The 22,021-nt window shown below is 46.1% G+C and overlaps 1 protein-coding gene across 2 annotated transcripts in view; it reads right to left on the bottom strand.

Moving 5' to 3' along the window:
• The window catches only part of LOC307221223 (SPARC-related modular calcium-binding protein 1-like), a 70,126-nt gene that overhangs the window by 16,789 nt on the left and 31,316 nt on the right, over nt 1-22,021 (bottom strand). Inside the window, exons 2-6 of one of the 2 annotated variants that reach the window (XM_079985609.1) lie at nt 12,228-12,426; nt 9,344-9,456; nt 5,412-5,511; nt 3,330-3,380; nt 1,881-1,970 (exon numbers count right to left, since the gene is read on the bottom strand). In XM_079985609.1, the coding sequence (XP_079841735.1) occupies nt 1,881-1,970; nt 3,330-3,380; nt 5,412-5,511; nt 9,344-9,456; nt 12,228-12,426 (553 nt within the window). The remainder of the gene's footprint in view (nt 1-1,880; nt 1,971-3,329; nt 3,381-5,411; nt 5,512-9,343; nt 9,457-12,227; nt 12,427-22,021) is intronic. The other variant, XM_079985610.1, reaches the window with a different exon arrangement.

The following is a 22,021-nucleotide window of genomic DNA, read 5'->3' on the forward strand; positions in this document are numbered from 1 at the left end:
TAAATAACAAACTAAATATCGATGTATGTAATTTTTATTTCTTAATTATATTTAGTGGTAGTATGGCTGTATTGTTTTTTGAAACAAAACCATTCAATAAAAATTATTTTAAAAACAACAACTAATCCATTCAAAACGATGTACTCTGACAAGGATTACAAACTCAAATAGAGATCACAAACTCTAACAGAGATTACAAACTCACAAAGATATATATAACACAATAATTCGTTACAAATATTTTTTCTTTTTAACTCGACGATAATGTTGATCCTTATAATTTATCAGCTTGCAGATGGAGACTCAGTTTCAATCACAGAGCAGAAGTCAGAAACCAGGATTAGAAACCAAGACAAGGCCCTGTTTCGATGTATTCACCTTCATCAGCTAATTTTTAAAGGGTCATGTAAGTTTGAAGACTTTTGGATAAATATATCCTGTTATTTTCTACTTTCTTGGGCTCCATGATCACTGCAGATGGTGACAGCAGCCACGAAATTAAAAGACGCCTGCTTCTTGGGAGAAGGGCAATGACAGGCCTAGACAGCATCTTAAAAAGCAGAGACATCACCTTGCCAACAAAGGTCCGTATAGTTAAAGCTATGGTTTTCCCAGTAGTGATGTATGGAAGTGAGAGCTGGACCATAAAGAAGGCTGATCGCCGAAGAATTGATGCTTTTGAATGATGGTGCTGGAGGAGACTCTTGAGAGTCCCGTGGACTGGAAGAAGATCAAACCTCTCCATTCTTACGGAAATCAGCCCTGAGTGCTCACTGGAAGGACAGATCCTGAAGCTGAGGCTCCAATACTTTGGCCACCTCATGAGAAGAGAAGACTCCCTGGAAAAGACCCTGATGTTGGGAAAGATGGAGGACATAAGGAGAAGGGGACGACAGAGGACGAGATGGAGGGACAGTGTTCTCGAAGCTACCAGCATGAGTTTGACCAAACTGTGGGAGGGAGTGGAAGACAGGAGTGCCTGGCGTGCTCTGGTCCAGGGGGTCACGAAGAGGCGGACATGACTAAATGCCTAAAGAACAACAACATTTTCTATGTTTCTCGGGGATAACAACTAAGTGTGAGTAGATCAACGTGTGCACAGAAAAGCTCAAGATAAATGTTGCTTTTGTTACTATTGGTTTGTGAGTAGGGACCACGCCCACTATTGAAACTTACATTGGCCTGAGTTTTTGGTGTGCTTTTTTCTTGGTGTTTTCAATGTATGGCTTTTGTGTATATGAGAGAGAAGGAGCTCTTCCACCATTTTGGGTTCTAACAATCATAGAATCTTAGAGATGGAAGGGACCCTAAGACCTACAGCCTTGGCTTTGTCATCAACATCCCTCTAACCAATTGAGCTATTTCAGCACATCATATCACAAGCCTTTTGTTAAGTTGTGGGTGAACATATCAGAAGACACAGCGATTCTCCAAACAGCTCTTGTTTATTCACAGGCCAGAACAGAACTGAACTGAAGGGTTCAGCCAGCCTGCTTATATAGAACTCGACTACAACACAACAGTAACAACTTTCTGTAACTATCCAATCACTGAACGTCACTTTCGATCCCTTATTTGCATATGTGGACCTGAACTATCTACAGTATCCCCCTGCTGGCCCAGGGTGAGAACTTCTGTACATACCACCTTTCATATGTGGGGAACCTTTGACCCTACAAGGTTCACTACAACTCCCATCAGCCCCAGCAAGCCAATGGCCGGGGTGATGGGAATTGTAGTTCGTCAACACCTGGAGGGTCAAAGGAGTCAACACATTTGTCATAGTGCAACCAATAGGCCAAGCTGCTCACCGCTGGAGCGGGGAAGCGGATTTTCGGGAGATGATGGGGGGGCGGTTACACAAGAGGAGAGCCACTTACCTTCCTGCTTGTGGGGGAAGGGGCTTGGCTGGGTGGGCCGGGGCTTGGTGCCGTCTTCTGCGTTCAGGGAGGAAAAGAGTTCGAAGGCAACTATTACAGAGGTTTTAATGTCATCTACTCTGTCCAAAGAGCGGTGGAGTTCAGAGCTACAGGAGGGTCAGAGTCTGGGGTTATTATTAAGGTGATTACCGTATTTTTCGCTCTATAAGACGCACCAGACCATAAGACGCACCTAGTTTTTGGAGGAGGAAAACAAGAAAAAATAATATTCTGAATCTCACAAGCCAGAACAGCAAGAGGGATCGCTGCGCAGTGAAAGCAGCGCTCCCTCTTGCTGTTCTGGCTTCTGGGATAGCTGCACAGCCTGCATTCGCTCCATAAGACGCACACACATTTCCCCTTACTTTTTGGGAGGGAAAAAGTGAGTCTTATAGAGCAAAAAATACGGTATTTGGTGGAGGATTCATGCCTCGGGAGAGGCGGAAATCCAAAACATGCAGGGAGCTGAACCTGTTGGATTTCTGCCTGCCGAGGGGCAGAAACGGAGGAGTGGAATGTGACAACTGGGCTTGGTCCTCTTCTTAGTAATAACGTCCCTCCAAGTTCCATCTATTTAACCCACCCCTCTCCCACGGCTGGAAATGGAACCCAGGACTCCGGGCTCTGCCTTCTGACCTTCTTGGGCCAGTGGGGGCGGAGAGCAACTGTAGTCACAGAAGTGGATGTGCAGTACCCACACCTGCCTGCAGATGGAGCACCCTTCCTTCCGTAAAGGTAAAGGGACCCCTGACCATTAGGTCCAGTCGTGGCCGACTCTGGGGTTGCGGTGCTCATCTTGCTTTATTGGCTGAGGGAGCCGGCGTACAGCTTCCGGGTCATGTGGCCAGCATGACTAAGCCGCTTCTGGCGAACCAGAGCAGCGCACGGAAACGCCATTTACCTTCCTGCTGGAGCGGTACCTATTTATCTACTTGCACTTTGACGTGTTTTCGAACTGCTAGGTTGGCAGGAGCAGGGATCGAGCAACGGGAGCTCACCCTGTCGCGGGGATTCGAACCGCCGGCCTTCTGATCTGCAAGTCCAAGGCTCTGTGGTTTAGACCACAGTGCCACCCGCGTCCTTAAGGGACCCTAAAACCTATGTTGGAGATTAGGGAGTAGGAAAATAGGAAGCTGTCCTCTATTGAGTCAGATGATTGTCTACACTAACTGACAATAGCTCTCCAGGGTTAGGGGCCGGATTCTGTACCAGCCTTATCTGGAGATGTCAGGATTCGAACTCGGGACCTGAAGCAGACCTTCTACAGCCCTCCCCTCCCCGAGCCACGGTCCACCCCATAGCTCTGTAGGTCGGGATTTTAAAACGTTATCCCCTTAGGTAGAATTTTTCCGGCCGAGGTGTGGGGTGTGCAATTGGGGGAGAGGATCGGGGAGAAGGGGGCAGCCTTACCTTTCCGAGATGAGTTGGGGTCTGGCCACGATGTCCTCACCGTGTAGGACCCTAGAGAAAGAGGGGGACAGAAATAGGCAGGGTTTTAAAAAATTAAAAAATAAGTCATCAATAGGTCCTGTTTTGTGTTTCAGGTCCCCTCGGCTCTAATCTGGATTGTTAAATTGTGGGTGAACATATCAGACAACACAGCGATTCTTCAAACAGCTCTTGTTTATTCACAGGCCAGAACAGAACTGAACTGAAGGGCTCAGTCAGTCTGCTTATATAGAGCTCCACTACAACGCAACAGTAACAACTTTCTGTCACTAGCCAATCACTGAACGTCACTTTCAATTCCTTATTTGCATATGTGGACCTGAGTGAAAACTATCTACAGTATCCCCCTGCTGGCTCAGGGTGAGAACTTCAGTACATAACATGGATCACCTACTGTTTTTGGGTGGCGGACGCTATTCTTTCAGCTTAAAACTGAAACTGAGTGAGTGGGAATCTGCGCCAGGAAAAGCTTCCCCAGTTGGATTTCTGCGAGTTAAAAAAATGCAGAAGCACCTCCCTCAACCTTCTTTCCATGAGCGTCCGTGGCAGGAACAAGGGAAATCACTTGCACCCCCTAGATCAGGGGTCAGCAATCTTTTTCAGCCGTGGCCCAGTCCACTGTCCCTCAGACCATGTGGGGGCCCGGACTATATTTTGAAACAAACAAAAATGAACGAATTCCTATGCCCCACAAATAAGCCAGAGATGCATTTTAAATAAACACACCCATTCTACTTATGTAAAAACACCAGGCAGGCCCCACAAATAACCCAGAGATGCATTTTAAATAAAAGGACACATTCTACTCATGTAAAAACACACTGATTCCCAGACCGTCCGCAGACTGGATTTAGAAGGCGATTGGGCCGGATCGGGCCCACAGGCCTTAGGTTGCCTACCCCTGCCCTAGATGAACTGCAACTCCCAGATTCCTAGCTTTCATGAAAAAAATCACACAAGTTTCTAGCACTTGTGGAAACCAAGATACAGTATGAGGCAAAATACACAGGCACAAATCTTCTCATGTTTTTGTTAGCAACCAGCCACCTCCCCATTTCCAGTGATTTATTTCTCGCTATGGACAGATCTCTGCAGATGCCCATGTTTCCTACCTGACAAAGAAGGAGGGGGTTGTAATGGGTAACTGATTGAGGTTGAATCCTGACAAGACGGAAGTACTGTTTTGGGGGGACAGGAGGCGGGCAGGTGTGGAGGACTCCCTGGTCCTGAATGGGGTAACTGTGCCCCTGAAGGACCAGGTGCGTAGCCTGGGAGTCATTCTGGACTCACAGCTGTCCATGGAGGCGCAGATCAATTCTGTGTCCAGGGCAGCTGTTTACCAGCTCCATCTGGTACGCAGGCTGAGACCCTACCTGCCCGCAGACTGTCTCGCCAGAGTGGTGCATGTTCTAGTTATCTCTTGCCTGGACTACTGCAATGCGCTCTACGTGGGGCTACCTTTGAAGGTGACCCGGAAACTGCAATCAATCCAGAATGCGGCAGCTAGACTGGTGACTGGGAGCGGCCGCCGAGACCACATAACGCCGGTCTTGAAAGACCTGCATTGGCTCCCAGTATGTTTCCGAGCACAATTCAAAGTGTTGGTGCTGACCTTTAAAGCCCTAAACAGCCTCAAAGACCCGGTATACCTGAAGGAGCGTCTCCACCCCCATCATTCAGCCTGGACACTGAGGTCCAGCACCGAGGGCATTCTGGTGGTTCCCTCGCTGCGAGAAGCCAAGTTACAGGGAACCAGGCAGAGAGCCTTCTTGGTAGTGACTCCCTGTGGAACACCCTCCCATCAAATGTCAAGGAAATAAACAACTCTGTGACTTTTAGAGGACATCTGAAGGCAGCCCTGTTTAGGGAAGCTTTTAATGTTCGACGGACTATTGTATTTTAATATTTTGTTGGAAGCCTCCCAGAGTGGCTGGGGAAACCCAGCCAGATGGGCAGGGTATAAATAAATTATTATTATTATTAATTATTATTATTATTGGTTGCAACCCAGGGTCTCCTGCACCCAGAAGTGGGGAATCATACCTGTACAGTTTGGTGTTTCGTTGAGGACCGACGTTCCACTGATCGGTTTCCCTTCCGGTGTGGAGCACCAGCAATAGCCAGTCTGTTTATGGCACTGAACCTAGGAGGAAACAGAAGGGGTGAGTGCATTTCTAACAGGTAAAAAAAGGTAAAGGACCCCTGGACGGTTAAGTCCAGTCAAAGGCGACTCTGGGGTTGTGGCGCTCATCTCGCTTTCAGGCCGAGGGAGCCGGCGTTTGTCCACAGACAGCTTTCCGGGGCATGTGGCCAGCAGGACTAAACCGGTTCTGGTGCAACGGGACAGCATGACAGAAACCAGAGCGCACGGATACGCCATTTATCTTCCCGCCACAGCAGTATCTACAGACTTCCTGACGCAGCTTTAAATGTGCATTATTTATCTATTTGTTTATTCAATTTATATACTGCCCCTTATCCGAGGATCCCAGGTGTACAACGCTAAAAACATAATTTATATAGCATAATAATAATATCAAAAATGGAGATGGAGTCCATGCCAGGGGAACACATCTAGTATCATGCCACTTTAAACCGTCATGGCTTCCTCCCAGAGAATCCTGGGAACTGTAGTTTGTTAAGGGTGCCAAGAGCTGTGAGGAGGCCCCCCTCCCCTCAGAGAACTACAATTCCCAGAGTTCCCTAAGTACAGGGCTGCATGCACACCACGCATTGACCACACTACAATTCCATGCTAAACAGCCTTGGTTTTCCCCAAAGAATACTTTTGTAAGTTATGTGGCCTTGTTGCTCAGTTCAATATATCCTTTGTGTACTGTGGTATTTTATATATTGTAATTTTGCTCTCTTTTTTACAGATTATGATTTAACTAACAATTTATTCGTAGACAGCAAATTTTCTGTTTAATTATTATTTGCTGATATTTTGACAGTTGGAATTGTAGAATCACATGTGAGGGGTGTGGCTTAGGGGGATTCCTGGGGGCCGGACAGAGTGTGCTGGGGGCCACATTTGCCCCCTACCCAGGCTTGAGATTCCCCACACCTGTTCAAAACATTTGAAGATCATGGGGATAGCCAGGGTTGCCATATTTCAAAAAGTAAAAACCAGGACACCCCAAAATTGTTGAAGTTTTTTTTTTAAAGTAAAAAAGTAAACCCCCTTTTTTAAAGTAAACCCCCAAAATTGTTGAGCAATTGGGCAGAGGTTAAGAAAGATCTGGAAATATGGTCAAGGTTGAAACTTTCCTTGTTAGGCCGAATTGCTACTATTAAGATGAATGTATTGCCTAGAATGCTGTTTTTATTTCAGACGTTACAGATTTTGGACAGGATGGATTGTTTCAAGAAGTGGCAGAAAGACATATCAAAATTTGTCTGGCAGGGCAAAAAGCCCAGAATTAAATTTAAGATTTTAACTGATGCAAAGGATAGAGGGGGGTTTGCCCTGCCGGACTTAAGACTTTACTATGAATCGGCAGCTTTCTGCTGGTTGAAACACTGGCTACTTCTTGAGAACACTGACATTTTGGACCTGGAAGGGTACGACAATAGTTTTGGTTGGCATGCATATTTATGGTATGACAAGGTAAAGGTGTACAAAAGCTTTAAAAACCATATTGTAAGGAAAGCATTGTATAACGTTTGGATTAGATATAAAGATCTGCTGGAAAGTAAAACCCCTAGGTGGGTGTCACCAATGGAAGCTAGGGAAGTAAAAAAGCTTAATATGGACTCTAAATGGCCAAAATATTATGAAATTTTAGAATATGATGGTGAAAGGGTGAAACTTCAGAGTTATGAGAAACTAAAGCCTAAGGTTCGAGATTGGTTGCATTATCATCAGATAAATGAGACATTTAAACAGGACAGAAAAATAGGATTTCAGAAAGAGAAGTCAAAATTAGAAACAGAACTGTTGGAACCCAATACTAAGAATTTATCAAAAATGTATAACTTGCTGTTGAAATGGAATACACAGGATGAAACGGTGAAATCAGCTATGATTAAATGGGCACAAGATATCGGTCATGATATTATGTTTGCTGACTGGGAACAGTTATGGACCACCGGTATCAAATTTACTGCATGTAATGCTTTAAAAGAAAATATTATGAAAATGATCTATCGGTGGTACATGACCCCAGTCAAGCTTGCAAAAATTTATCATTTGCCTAACAATAAGTGTTGGAAATGTAATGAGACTGAAGGCACTTTTTACCACCTTTGGTGGACCTGCCCAAAGATTAAAGCTTTCTGGGAGATGATCTATAATGAAATTAAGAAGGTCCTTAGGTGGACTTTTCCTAAGAAACCAGAGGCTTTTCTCTTGGGCATGGTTGGCCAATTGGTGTTAAAGAAGGATAGGATTTTCTTTATGTATGCCACCACAGCAGCAAGAATTCTACTGGCAAAGTATTGGAAGACGCAAGAACTACCTACTCTGGAAGAATGGCAAACAAAGGTGATTGACTTTATGGGACTGGCCGAGATGACGGGCAGAATCCGTGACCAGGGGAAAGAGACAGTGGAAGAGGACTGGAAGAAATTTAAAATATATCTCAAGAACAATTGTAAAATTGACGAATGTTAAGATGTCAGGGGGTAAGAGGTAAAGAAATTGCAGCAGTAATAAAAAAAAAAACTAAAGGAACTTTTATGAAAGGGAATTAAGATAATGGACCTAAGGGTTGCTAAAGAATCACTAAACAAGAATGCAGGGATGGGGAGGTATGGGGAAGTCAAAAGAAAGAAGGGTATGAAACGATCAGCTGGAAATTATGTTGTTTTGTGGTATTTTTGTTATCTATTTGAAAAACGAATAAAAATTATTATAAAAAAAAAAAAACAAAATTGTTGAGCAATTGACGTTCTAAGATCCAGGACAAAGCACCACATTTCGGAAATCTCCCCCCGAACGTCATTTCTGCCCTAGGAGAGTCCCCTTTTTTATTTCAGGAAATTTACACTTTTTATTTTTTAATGGCAGATATGATATGGAACAACTGATTGGTTCAAAATTGGGAAAGGCGTACGACAAGGCTGTATATTGTCTCCCTGCTTATTTAACTTATTTGCAGAATTGATCAAGCGAAAGGCTGGGCTGGATGAATCCGTAGCCGGAATTAAGATTGCCGGAAGAAATATCAACAACCTCAGATATGCAGATGACACAACCTTGATGGCAGAAAGTGAGGAGGAATTAAAGAACCTTTTAATGAGAGTGAAAGAGGAGAGGGCAAAATATGGTCTGGAGCTCAACATCAAAAAAACGAAGATCATGGCCACTGGTCCCATCACCTCCTGGCAAATAGAAGGGGAAGAAAGGGAGGCAGTGAGAGATTTTACTTTCTTGGGCTCCATGATCACTGCAGATGGTGACAGCAGCCATGAAATTAAAAGACGCCTGCTTCTTGGGAGAAAAGCAATGACAAACCTAGACAGCATCTTAAAAAGCAGAGACATCACCTTGCCGACAAAGGTCTGTATAGTTAAAGCTATGGTTTTCCCGGTAGTGATGTATGGAAGTGAGAGCTGGACCATAAAGAAGGCTGATCACCGAAGAATTGATGCTTTTGAATTCTGGTGCTGGAGGAGACTCTTGAGAGTCCCATGGACTGCAAGAAGATCAGACCTCTCCATTCTGAAGGAAATCAGCCCTGAGTGCTCACTGGAAGGACAGATCCTGAAGCTGAGGCTCCAAGACTTTGGCCACCTCATGAGAAGAGAAGACTCCCTGGAAAAGACCCTGATGTTGGGAAAGATGGAGGCCAGAAGGAGAAGGGGACGACAGAGGATGAGATGGTGGGACAGTGTTCTCGATGCTACCAGCATGAGTTTGACCAAACTGTGGGAGGCTGTGGAAGACAGAAGTGCCTGGTGTGCTCTGGTCCATGGGGTCATGAAGAGTCAGACGCAACTAAACGACTAAACAACAACAATGGAGGTCCTACCTGGAAGAAGGAGCCGTCTTCGTTGCATTCCGGGATGTAGGTTGCGTGAGACTGACGCCGGGACTGCGAGAGGGCGGTCGCTCGATCCTCCTGGCACCGAGTGAGGTTGGTATCTGCATATTGGACGGGAGGAAAGACGCAGCATCAGAAATGGAGCCTGCTGGAGGCATCAAGGGTACCTCTGAGCATGTACAGAGAGCCCTTCTCTCACCACGGGACGGGAAAGATGGAGGATCTCAGGCCCAGAGGCGAAATGAGGAAGAAGCATAAATGGAAGGGATAACTTTAGGAAACCAGGATGGAAAACCACGGTAAATACAACGGGAAACGGGAACAGAAGATACAGAACTTGACGTGAACTAATGAATACATAATAAGAAAATTAGGGAATAAGAGCATTAGGGAATATTATTTTAATATATGATCACAGCGGAGAGGTTCTTGGGTGGACAAAAATGGAAAGATTAACTGCTTGTTAGGAGAAATTGTTGCTGAAGTTTGATGAGAGAAAAACTATTGTGGAAATTTATTAATAACAATGGTTATTAATTAATTATCCTGATTAATATACTACAGCCTTTAAAATGTGTCTTTTGGGGGGGGTATTATTTTTTTGGGGTTTTGTTTTAACTATTTATTTGTGTTTTTATCTTGTATTTTTATCTTGGGAACTGCCCTGTGACCTTTCGATGAAGGATAGTATATCAATATAATACAACAACAACAACAACAACAACAACATGAGCCAACAGTGTGACGCGGCAGCTAAAAAAGCCAATGCAATTCTGGGCTGCATCAATAGGAGTATAGCATCTAGATCAAGGGAAGTAATAGTGCCACTGTATTCTGCTCTGGTCAGACCTCACCTGGAGTACTGTGTCCAGTTCTGGGCACCACAGTTCAAGGAGGACACTGACAAACTGGAACGTGTCCAGAGGAGGGCAACCAAAATGGTCAAAGGCCTGGAAACGATGCCTTATGAGGAACGGCTTAGGGAGCTGGGCATGTTTAGCCTGGAGAAGAGGAGGTTAAGGGGTGATATGATAGCCATGTTCAAATATATAAAAGGATGTCACATAGAGGAGGGAGAAAGGTTGTTTTCTGCTGCTCCAGAGAAGCGGACACGGAGCAATGGATCCAAACTACAAGAAAGAAGATTCCACCTAAACATTAGGAAGAACTTTCTGACAGTAAGAGCTGTTCGACAGTGGAATTTGCTGCCAAGGAGTGTGGTGGAGTCTCCTTCTTTGGAGGTCTTTAAGCAGAGGCTTGACAACCATATGTCAGGAGTGCTCTGATGGTGTTTCCTGCTTGGCAGGGGGTTGGACTCGATGGCCCTCGTGGTCTCTCCCGACTTTATGATTCTAACAACAATTAAAGAACTCCTACTGGACATTTTGTCTAAAAGGAAAATGAATTGATCTAAGACTTATAAGTTGGGAGATTGCGAATATATTGCCTAACAGAAAGTAGATCAGTTGGATGTCATCCTAGAGTGAATATTTCAAAAAAATTATTTTACGTAACGGACAGATGGAAGTCCCTTTTATTTTTCCTGTTTTCTTCAACTTTTTGGTTTTTCCTTTGGTGTTTTTTTTTCCAATTTTTCTCTTTCCCTTTAGGTTAGTTTCTTTTATCTTACAGCATTATGAAAAATCAAATTAAGAAAGGTTATATCATATTACAAAATCTGGAAGTAAGAATTGTGGGAGGAAATGTGGAGTGATGGGAATGTACAGTCATATGTGGTGGGATTGTCCATTAGTTAATGAATTTTGGAAACAGATTGGCATAGAAATATCGGGAATTGTGGGTAGGAAGGTGGGAATATATAAATTAATGGTTCTTATTAGTCTGAGTAGCACCGAGTTAAAAACAAAAGAGGAATGTAAATGGGTAAAATTGATGGTAACTTCAGCAAGACAAGTTATAGCGAGTAAATGGAAAAATGCAGAAGAGCTAGGGGTGAACCAATGGAGGAAAAAACTGAATAATATTATAATTTTAGAATATCTAACTGTGAAGATACACAGAATGAATGGGTTTAAGGTCAGTGAGAAAGAAGAGGATTGGTTTGAGAAGATTTTGAATTATTTGGGTGGGTTTGAACAATTTGGGGCAATTAAAATGTTAAAAGTTAAATAAACCTTGTGGATGGAGCCTAGCTGTCAACTTACAGATTTGAAAATAAGGGCTCAGCAGCCAATATAAGGGATTTTCAGAGCTCAGGTATGTTCAACTTCTGAGCCCCTCCGAGCCAAAGGCAGAAAGCCCAGCCAGCAGCCAAACGAAGCCTCAAGCGGTGGTTCCCACAGCGCAGCAACCCAGCAAAGGGGATGCAGCAAGGAAAACCACCGTCCCCTCTCCGCTGGGAAGCGCTGAGCAAAGGCGAGTCCCCAGGCAACGCGGCCAATTTGATCGCCACAAGGCATGCAAGCTCCACCCCCCAGTCGTTCTTAGACTCCTTATTGGGTGAGCAACACAGCCAAGCAACACAGTTGGAGCCTCCCTCCTCCCTGACCGGCAGAGAGGGAGGGAGAGGAGCTGCTTCCTTCGAAACCCGGGAAATTTAAGGGACATCATCAATAAGGGACAGCAGCGGGACACAGCACTGGGATAAGGGACTTTGCCGCCGAATAAGGGACGGTTGACAGCTATGGGGTGCAGGAACTATTAACGTATATAAAATTGTACCTATGGTTGATTTGAATATGTTATTATTGATTATTTAATCAGTGTATCAGTCGCCTGGGGGGTTTCACTGTTTGTGTTTTGGTTGTTGGTAAAAAATAAAAATTTTAAACATTAAAAATAAAATAAAAAGAGATTCCCTCTGTCCAGTCCCCCACCACTAGGCCACGCTGCCAAAACCTTCTCTACCTACAGTTGGGCTCCCGGTGGGCCGCCCCACCGCAGCGGAAGCGAGGCAGGGCTTCGAGGGAACGCTCGCGGCATCGAGCTTTCTGGAAGGTGCACGGGGACTTGTAGAGCTTTCCGTCGGAGGCGCAAACCGGGCGCCCGCGTTCGTGAGGACATTCCAGCGGGCATGCAGACTCCTCCGGGTCGCTCTCGGAGATGATGAACTGCAAAGGAGACAAGGCTGGCATCAAACAGGGCGCAGAACAACACAGATTATCTGGTTTTTTTTATCTGTTTATTAAATTTCTGCACCGCCCTTCATTCAACGACCACAGGGCAGTGCAATACGTTGCAGGAATTTATGTATAGGCTGGGGGGGGGGTGTTGCCCCTCCAGCAGATATCATCATGCACATGCAGCCCACTACCAAAACTAGCACAATCGCTTTTGTGACTTTTGTGATTTGCCCCCACAAAACACTTCATCGCAGTTTCTTCCTATCTATTCCAAGGGCCTTTGCTGCACAATACCAAATGGAAGAATTCACTGATAAATGCATCTATGTACTGGATCACTGTGCCAACCTAGCAGTTCAAAAGCACGTCAATGTGCAAGTAGATAAATAGGTACCGCTCCGGCGGGAAGGGAAACGGCGTTTCCGTGTGCTGCTCTGGTTCGCCAGAAGCGGCTTATTCATGCTGGCCACATGACCCGGATGTTGTACGCCGGCTCCCTTGGCCAATAAAGCGAGATGAGCACCGCAATCCCGGAGTTGGCCACGTCTGGACCTAATGGTCAGGGGTCCTTTTACCTTTACTGGCTCACTGGGAAAACTTCAGAAATTCATATAGACATGTGAGCTCAGCTACTCAGCAGCCCCTCTGCCTGAGTGATAATTCCTGGTATCTTGATACCTGAGTGCCAGACAGAAATAGCAACCCCAGATGAAGACAAAAGGGTGTGATTAACTTGGCTGGGAAACAGGGAAATGTAAATATCTCTTTTACTTCACTTGACGGATGTTTGGTGGAGGGCAAGGAGAACCATGGGGCAGGGTCCAGGATGCTCAGATTACTGCCACCAGACCTCCCCTTTCATGATGTAACCGTGATGTATTAGTGATGCAGTAACATGGGGATGAGGGACGCAGGTGGCGCTGTGGGTTAAAGCCTCAGCGCCTAGGACTTGCCGATCGAAAGGTCGGCGGTTCGAATCCCTGCGGCGGGGTGCGCTCCCGCTGCTCGGTCCCAGCGCCTGCCAACCTAGCAGTTCGAAAGCACCTCCGGGTGCAAGTAGATAAATAGGGACCGCTTACCAGCGGGAAGGTAAACGGCGTTTCCGTGTGCGGCTCTGGCTCGCCAGAGCAGCGATGTCACGCTGGCCACGTGACCCGGAAGTGTCTCCGGACAGCGCTGGCCCCTGGCCTCTTAAGTGAGATGGGCGCACAACCCCAGAGTCTGACAAGACTGGCCCGTATGGGCAGGGGTACCTTTACCTTTACCTTTAACATGGGGATGAGCAGTTAATAAAAGTTTGGGTTCTCTTTTATTCGGGGCTTCCATCTTGTTCCACCTGGTGGCAGGTGGGAGTCCTGTGGCGACAGTCTTCAACCAAGTCCAAGCCTACTGGCTGCTGTTTTGCTCTGGTATTCCTGGCTGGTGTCCTTGTTTTTTGTCCAAGGGAGCCCTCAGATTTCTCTATTGAGAGTTATAAAAACACGCAAATGGACACCATAGCACCAAACAGCAATGCAGGCTAGATTGCTCTGTACACAGTTAACAACGAAAACCGTTCCTGTTTATCAGTCACCGTGTCCAAGACAACAGACATTCTCATCATTATCACCCGAGATTTAATTGCCACTGTCTCAAGGCGAGTTACACATTAGCTGATTAAAGACAGTTAAAAGCACAAAACAATAACAAACACATTTAAAACAAGACTGAAACCCGAACAAGCGGTCAAGACCCGTTTATCCAGCTGAGAGAGCCTGCCAGAACTTTTAATGTCTTGCAACTGTTTCCGGAAATTAGAGATAGTGAGAACCTGCCATATCTCGAGAGGGATACTATTCCTCAGAAAAGATGTTGTTAAAGTTATTAGTAATAAGAATTTCATTTATGAATATAAAGCAATTGCATATATATCATTTGCAAGATATACCAGCAATTGCATATAAAAGGATTCAGATAAAGTCTTTAAGCAAAATGTTTTAGATCCCAGAGGCCTTTCTACTTGGAATAATAGGAATGGAACTGCCCAAAAAAGATGTCAAACTATTTTTGTATGCCACCACAGCGGCAAGACTGCTGTTAGCCAAAAATTGGAAATCCCAAGAAATCCCAACGGTGGAAGAATGGCAGATGAAAATGTTGGACTTTTTGGAGCTAGCCAACTTGACTGGAAGAATCCGCGACCAGAAAGGAGAGGAATAATATCAAGAAGACTGGAAGAAATTTAAGGACTATTTGAATAAATATTGTAATATTAAAAATTAGAAGTCACTTGAAAGAAGTAAATAGGCCTAAGATTAAATTAGGATCTAATTGTAAGTGCCGTAAGTTGGATTTAGAACTGGAAGAAAAGAGAAAATGATAGTTAATTGCTGGAAATAATTTTAGTTTAAGAATGATATTGGAGAGCTGTTACATGCAGATACAATGAAATTCAGAAGGGAGGGATCTGAGGAAGTCAATTAACAATGTAAGAGAAATTGGGTTTTTAAGGGATATGTGTTTAAGATTTCTTTTTTAGTTTTTTAGTACTGTATTGTGTTTTTTTGTGTGTTTTCTTTTCTTTTTATCCGTTATACTTGTTATAATTGTGGAAAATTTAATTTTAAAAAAATGGGGGGGGGAGGGGAAATAAGCAAAATGTTTTGGTTTCTGCCTTCTTCAGCAGCTTTGTCTGGTGTCTATTTTTTTTTTTTTAATAATTTTTATTAACTGGCCAATCACATCAAATTAAATCACATCATATAAATTCCGAATTACAAAGCCAAATTTTTAAATTTTGTTGGGGGAACCCATACTTCAAGATCCAAAGGGGAATTCAGATCATCTTCTTATTACTGCGTTAATGTCCAAATCAGTCCCAATCAGTCCAAACAAAGTTCATAATTCTATCCAGTCTTATCTTGGTGTTGCCACATCATATCTTGTTCGTATAATTTCTCTTTTTCCTTTACGATCTCTTCTGTTAGTCTCCTTAAGCCGATAGCAAGTGTAATAATCCTGTGTGGATTTCCCGTTCCTCCACTAAGTCCAGATGGTTTCCATATATCTCCTTCGTAGATAACATCACTTTATCCATCGTAAATTTTGGCATTTGTCGCTCTTAAGTCCCACCGAGGAGTTGATTCACGATATGTAAACAACTCTATTTCTCTCTTTCTCCTCCCAGACCCAAGAGCTCCCACAATGCCTCACAAAATGGTGAACGGCATTTTTTCCTGACTGCGTCACTCCAAAACTCTTAGCTTTCCAGCTTCATCTTGAAACATTGCTTTGGATCGAAAGTTTATCTCCACACAGCCTTAAATCCACAGCTTAAGTCCTTAATTTCTGACTCATTAGGGGAGGGGGATTCTTGTTAAATCACATAAAAAGGTAGAGGCAGGTTTTTCCCCCCCTCCCCCCTCAGTCATTACCGTATCTTGACGTTCTTCTCGTATTTTATTGTTGTCTTGTTATCAGAGATCTCTTCTGTCAGCAGTATTTACTCCCCTTTTTCCTTGATGTATGTGCAAATAATCATGTCCAAATTATTTCTTTTAAAGATCATTGCAACCAGCGGCGCGAATCGGGGACGGCGTCGAGGAGTGCCGAAAATCCCACAGGAGGGCTTTGTGCCTAGTGCCCCCACCCCCACAAATTCGGGGGTGGTATAGGGCACAGCAGGCAAGGGCCGTCCCCCCCATAATCCTGGGGGGGTTAAGGAGGCTAATTACCCCCATCATAGCCTCCAAATTACCTCGTGTGGGTCGGAGAGATGTTATTGCCAGCCATCTTCCGATGCGCCACCTAGTGGCCCCCGCTTTGTCTGGTGTCTAGGACTGCATAGGTCTGGGATTTCAAGGGCGGAATTGACGTCAAGGGCGGAATTTCCGAAAGGCGGCGCTCTGTCAGGTATCTTAGAAAAGTCAATCGAAAAATGGAACAACTCGGGTTGGTCTGGAAAAAGCTGAACAATTTCAGCGGTTTCCTAAAATAAAAGCTCAGTCTTAAAAAGCAGAGACATCACCTTGCCAAAAAAGGTCCGTATAGTTCAAGCTATGGTTTTCCCAGTTGTGATGTATGGAAGTGAGAGCTGAACCATAAAGAAGGCTGATTACTGAAGAATGGATGCTTTTGAATTATGGTGCTGGAGGAGACTCTTGAGAGTCCCATGGACTGCAAGAAGATGCAGAGCATGCCAGGCACTCCTGTCTTCCACTGCCTCCCGCAGTTTGGTCAAACTCATGCTGGTAGCTTCGAGAACACTGTCCAACCAATTCATCGCCAAAGAACTGGTGCTTTTGAATTATGGTGCTGGAGGAGACTCTTGAGAGTCCCATGGACTGCAAGAAGATCAAACCTGTCCATTCTGAAGGAAATCAGCCCTGAGTGCTCACTGGAAGGACAGATCCTGAAGCTGAGGCTCCAAGACTTTGGCCACCTCATGAGAAGAGGAGACTCCCTGGAAAAGACCCTGATGTTGGGAAAGATGGAGGGCACAAGGAGAAGGGGACGACAGAGGACGAGATGGTTGGACAGTGTTCTCGAAGCTACCAGCATGAGTTTGACCAAACTGCGGGAGGCAGTGGAAGACAGGAGTGCCTGGCGTGCTCTGGTCCACGGGGGCACGAAGAGGCCAACACGACTAAAGGACTAAACAACAATGTTGGGGTCATCCTAAAATAAAGCTCCACAACTTTCAGGGTGTCCTGGTTTTTTACTTTTTGAAATATGGCAATCAAAAGGTGGCGGACGGAGGTGGCACCTATGGAACACTGAGGAACGAATATTCCGAAGCGTCTCATTGGCTGTAGCTGAGTGATGTTGGATACAAAAATGGCCTGAGGGATCGCTCAGTTGGTAGAGCATGAGGTTCTTAACCTCAGGGTCGTGGGTTCAAGCTACAACTTGAGAAAAATATTCCAGCATTGAAGGGGGTTGGACTAGCTGATCCTTGCGGTCTCTTCCAACTCGAAAATTCTGATTATGTATACACAAATCACAGCTGAATTAAAAGAGGCAATTATAATTAGAACTTTTTTTGTGTGCAAAGCTCAGTAAAAGTCCAAGGAGTTCAAGTAGGCTTACCTGCTACTCCCCTCCGGATTTCATCTTCACAACAACCTTGTGAGGTACGCTCAGAGACGGCGATTGGCCTACGGCCCTGGGTGAATGGAGATTCAAACCCGGCCTTCCCTAGTCCAACTCGCAACATCCCGTGAGCGCTTTTGATTCAAATTTTTGTTGCATCAATTAAGTGTTTTAAATTTGTTGTTAGCCACCCTGAGCCCGGTTTTCTGAACCAGGAAGAATCATAGAATCATAGAGTCGGAAGAGACCACAAGGGCCATCGAGTCCAACCCCCTGCCAAGCAGGAAACACCATCAGAGCACTCCTGACATATGGTTGTCAAGCCTCTGCTTAAAGACCTCCAAAGAAGGAGACTCCACCACACTCCTTGGCAGCAAATTCCACTGTCAAACAGCTCTTACTGTCAGGAAGTTCTTCCTAATGTTTAGGTGGAATCTTCTTTCTTGTAGTTTGGAGCCATTGCTCCGTGTCCGCTTCTCTGGAGCAGCAGAAAACAACCTTTCTCCCTCCTCTATGTGACAGACATCCTTTTATATGTTTGAACATGGCTATCATATCACCCCTTAACCTCCTCTTCTCCCGGCTAAACATGCCCAGCTCCCTTAGCCGTTCCTCATAAGGCATCGTTTCCAGGCCTTTGACCATTTTGGTTGCCCTCCTCTGGACACGTTCCAGTTTGTCCGTGTCCTTCTTGAACTGTGGTGCCCAGAACTGGACACAGTACTCCAGGTGAGGTCTGACCAGAGCAGAATACAGTGGCACTATTACTTCCCTTGATCTAGATGCTATACTCCTTTTGATGCAGCCCAGAATTGCATTGGTTTTTTTAGCTGCCGCGTCACACTGTTGGCTCATGTCAAGTTTGTGGTCAACCAAGACTCCTAGATCCCTTTCACATGTACTGCTCTCAAGCCAGGTGTCACCCATCTTGTATTTGTGCCTCTCATTTTTTTTGCCCAAGTGCAATACTTTCCATTTCTCCCTGTTAAAATTCATCTTGTTTGTTTTGGCCCAGTTCTCTAATCTGTCAAGGTCGTTTTGAAGTGTGATCCTGTCCTCTCCTCTGGGTTGTTAGCCCAGGGCGGGGTGTTAGGGCGGGGTATAAATAAAATTATTATTATTATTATTGTTATTGTTATTGTTATTGTTATTGTTATTGTTATTGTTATTGTTATTGTTATTATTAAATTGTGCTGGGTTTGCCCATGTTCGCCTTTGGCAATGCCACAACTCCATTTGAGGTGGTCTCCGAGCATGTGCAGAGTGCCCTCCCCTCCCCACTAAGTGACTCCAGATAGTCTCTTCCATACATCAAGAATTAGGAGGCTTCTTTCAGATTAGAGGGTGGTGGCTCGAGCTGAGAGACTCGGCCGTTACCTGACGCCCTCTGCTTTGGGGCTGCTGGGAGTTCTAGCCCACAGCGCCTGGATGGCGCCAGGTAATGGCGAAGACCACGTTAGAGATTAGGCGCTGGGGAGAGGGCTGTACCAAGCAACCTGCTGCCTCCGTCGAGGGTCCAAGAAGGCATCTATCAACTGCGGAAAGGGAGACCAGGCCACCCACCTTTTCACTGTATCCCAACACTGAAGAAAGAACTGTGTGTTTTCCTAGCAGGATAGAGCGTGCTTGTTGGAACAGAGACTCTGAGCTGGTTTGCATGCGCATGTGTGTGTCTGAGTTGCGCGCATTCTCACAACAACGAAATCGACTCGCACCCCCTCTCCCCCCTCCCCAGAGCTTCCCGTCTCTTCTTGCAATCGCTCACCAGGTCCTCTTTCCTCCACGACCCCCCCCCCCCGCCCTGCCCCACTTTCCTTCTCTTCCCACCTCCCCTCGCTGCCATTCCGCCCTGCCCCTAGGGGGTGCCGTACGAACTGTGTACCTTGGCAAGCGTTAGGGCCGGCCAGTGAAAGGAGTTGGTTTAACTAATTGCCGTGTAAATAAACACACAGGGGGAAGGCAGCCAATCAAAAGCCGGCGACGGCTCAAGACCTAATTTTTGTTTGATGTACAAGGAGACGTGGATATTTTCCCCTCCTGGCAAGAGTCCAGACCGCAGGCGTGTATTTGGGGGGGGGCTAAGGGGTTATGGGGGGGGCAGGGAGCTGGTGTGCCCGTGTGCAAAAACACAACCACTTTGAACAGCTGTAGAAAAGGCCGTAGGCTTAACATTTTGCACACCCCTTGCTTCCATACCCTCTGACATTCGTCGGATGAAAATAGGGACATTTCTTCTTCCTTGGCCACCAACTCTGCCAGGTGTGGCTGATGGGAGCTGGAGCACAACCACATCTTGGAAACCCCACCACCCCCAGTTTTCTTGATAAAGGTAAAAGGACCCCTGACCGTTAGGTCCAGTTGTGGACGACTCTGGGGTTGCAGCGCTCATCTCGCTTTACTGGCCAAGGGAGCCGGCGTACAGCTTCTGGGTCATGTGGCCAGCATGACTAAGCCGCTTCTGGCAAACCAGAGCAGCGCACGGAAACGCCGTTTACCTTCCCGCCGGAGAGGTACCTATTTATCTACTTGCACTTTGACGTGCTTTCAAACTGCTAGGTGGGCAGGAGCAGGGACCGAGCAACGGGAGCTCACCCTGTTGCGGGGATTCGCCGACCTTCTGATCGGCAAGTCCTAGGCTCTGTGGTTTAACCCACAGCGCCACCCGCGTCCCATGTACGTGCTTGCAAACAGCCGCAAGGCAGGCAGGAGCACAACAGGTGCGGTTCTTCCTGGCATGGAGACGATGCCATGGGTCATAGCACTCTGAAGCTGCTGAGAACGATACAGCTTTTAAATCCTTGGATCTGCTGTTTGCTAAGGGTGCTGGGCGTTGGTAGGAGACCCCAACTCCCTTCCCAGAACTATAGTTCCCAGAGTGGATTAACAGCTGGTCCTTATTTCCAGGGAACTCTCAGCTAAATCTTGCCTCTGACGAAGTTAAGCATCAGCAAAAACCTTATGCCTCGGGGTGGAAAAGTAATACCTACAGGACTGCTTCTCCCGGTATGCCCCGCGGAGGACCTTAAGGTCCACAAATGACCACGTTTTGGAGGTCCCAGGTAGCAAGGTGGTTAGATTGCTCTCAACTAGGGCCAGGGCCTTTTCAGTACTGGCCCCGACTTGGTGGAACGCTCTGTCCCAAGAGACCAGGGCCCTGCGGGACTTGACATCTTTCCGCAGGGCCTGCAAGACAGAGCTGTTCCGCCTGGCCTTTGGTTTGGACTCAGCCTGACCCTTATGTTTCCCTCCCCTTATGGTTTTGATCTATGGGCTACTTTTAAAATGAGGCTGCATTTTAAATTGCATTTAAATTGAGTCCTGTGAAACTTCTCGCTTGCTCAGCCAGCTCCCTGTTTTTCTGCCTCCAAATTGGTCACCTGCCTTTCCTTAATCCAGAATGAGGCAGTGAGACTGGTGACTGGGAGCGGCTGCCGAGACCATACAACACCGGTCTTGAAAGACCTACACTGGCACCCAGTACGTAGACAACTGATGGGAAGGCGTTCCACCAGGTTGGTGCCACTTCCGAGGAGGCCCTCTGCCTGTTTCCCTGTACTCTCACTTCTCGAAATGAGGGAACTGCCAGAAGGCCCTCAGAGCTGGACCACAGCATCCAGCCTAAATGATGGGGTGGAGACGCTCCTTCAGGTATACAGGGCAGTAGGCGTTTAGGGCTTTAAAGATCAAGGCTCTATGTGGGGCTACCCAATTTTAAATTGCATTTTAACCTGTATTTTAAATTGGTTTTTTCTTTCTTTCTTTTACTGTTTTTACTGTTATTTTACTGGTGTTAGCCGCCCTGAGCCCAGCTCTGGCTGGGGAGGGCAGGGTATAAATAAAAATTGTTGTTGTTGTTGTTGTTGTTATACATGCACTCTCTCACTCCAGACCCAAGGGGGCAGACAACCCCCTTTCTCCCTTCCTGCCCCCGAACAGCCATCCATTTCAGCTGTGGGTTTCTCCAGCAAAGAGAAGCTTGTTCTGGATTCCCTCAGGGTGGGGTGGGATTAGGGGGAGCCACCCTCCTCTGCCAAAACCACCAGCCCAGCTCCCCTGCCGAGTGATTGGGGAGTCCTGCCAAAGCTGGCCGCTTGTCTTCTCTTTTCCACACAACCCAGCGCTGCTCAATTTTTGATTTACGGACCCGAGGAGTGTCTCTTAGCTCACTTGCCCGTGCGGAAAAGCAATGACGGCATGAAGGCCGATACAGATGCAGTTCCCTGGGCTCGTCCTCTGTGTCCCCTCGCTGCCTCAAATACCCAGGAGGAGGGAACTATATATTTATTTCTGGGTCGGACAACATAGATCTTGCCGGTATGCCCGGGCAACAAATTATTCCATTTCCCCGGCGTTTCTCCCATTGTTAGTTTTCACACCAAAAGCCACTTCTGGAAAACAAATGGAGCACAGTGTTCATTTCTGTGTTCCCTGATTCCAGAATCAAATATATCTGTTTAACCCGGGGGGGGGGGACTCTGGGTGTAGTGGGATGCAGTTCTTTCCTGCTGTCTTA

This window comes from Podarcis cretensis (assembly GCF_951804945.1).
Source record: "Podarcis cretensis genome assembly, chromosome: 8".
NCBI classification, from domain to species: Eukaryota; Metazoa; Chordata; class Lepidosauria; order Squamata; family Lacertidae; genus Podarcis; species Podarcis cretensis.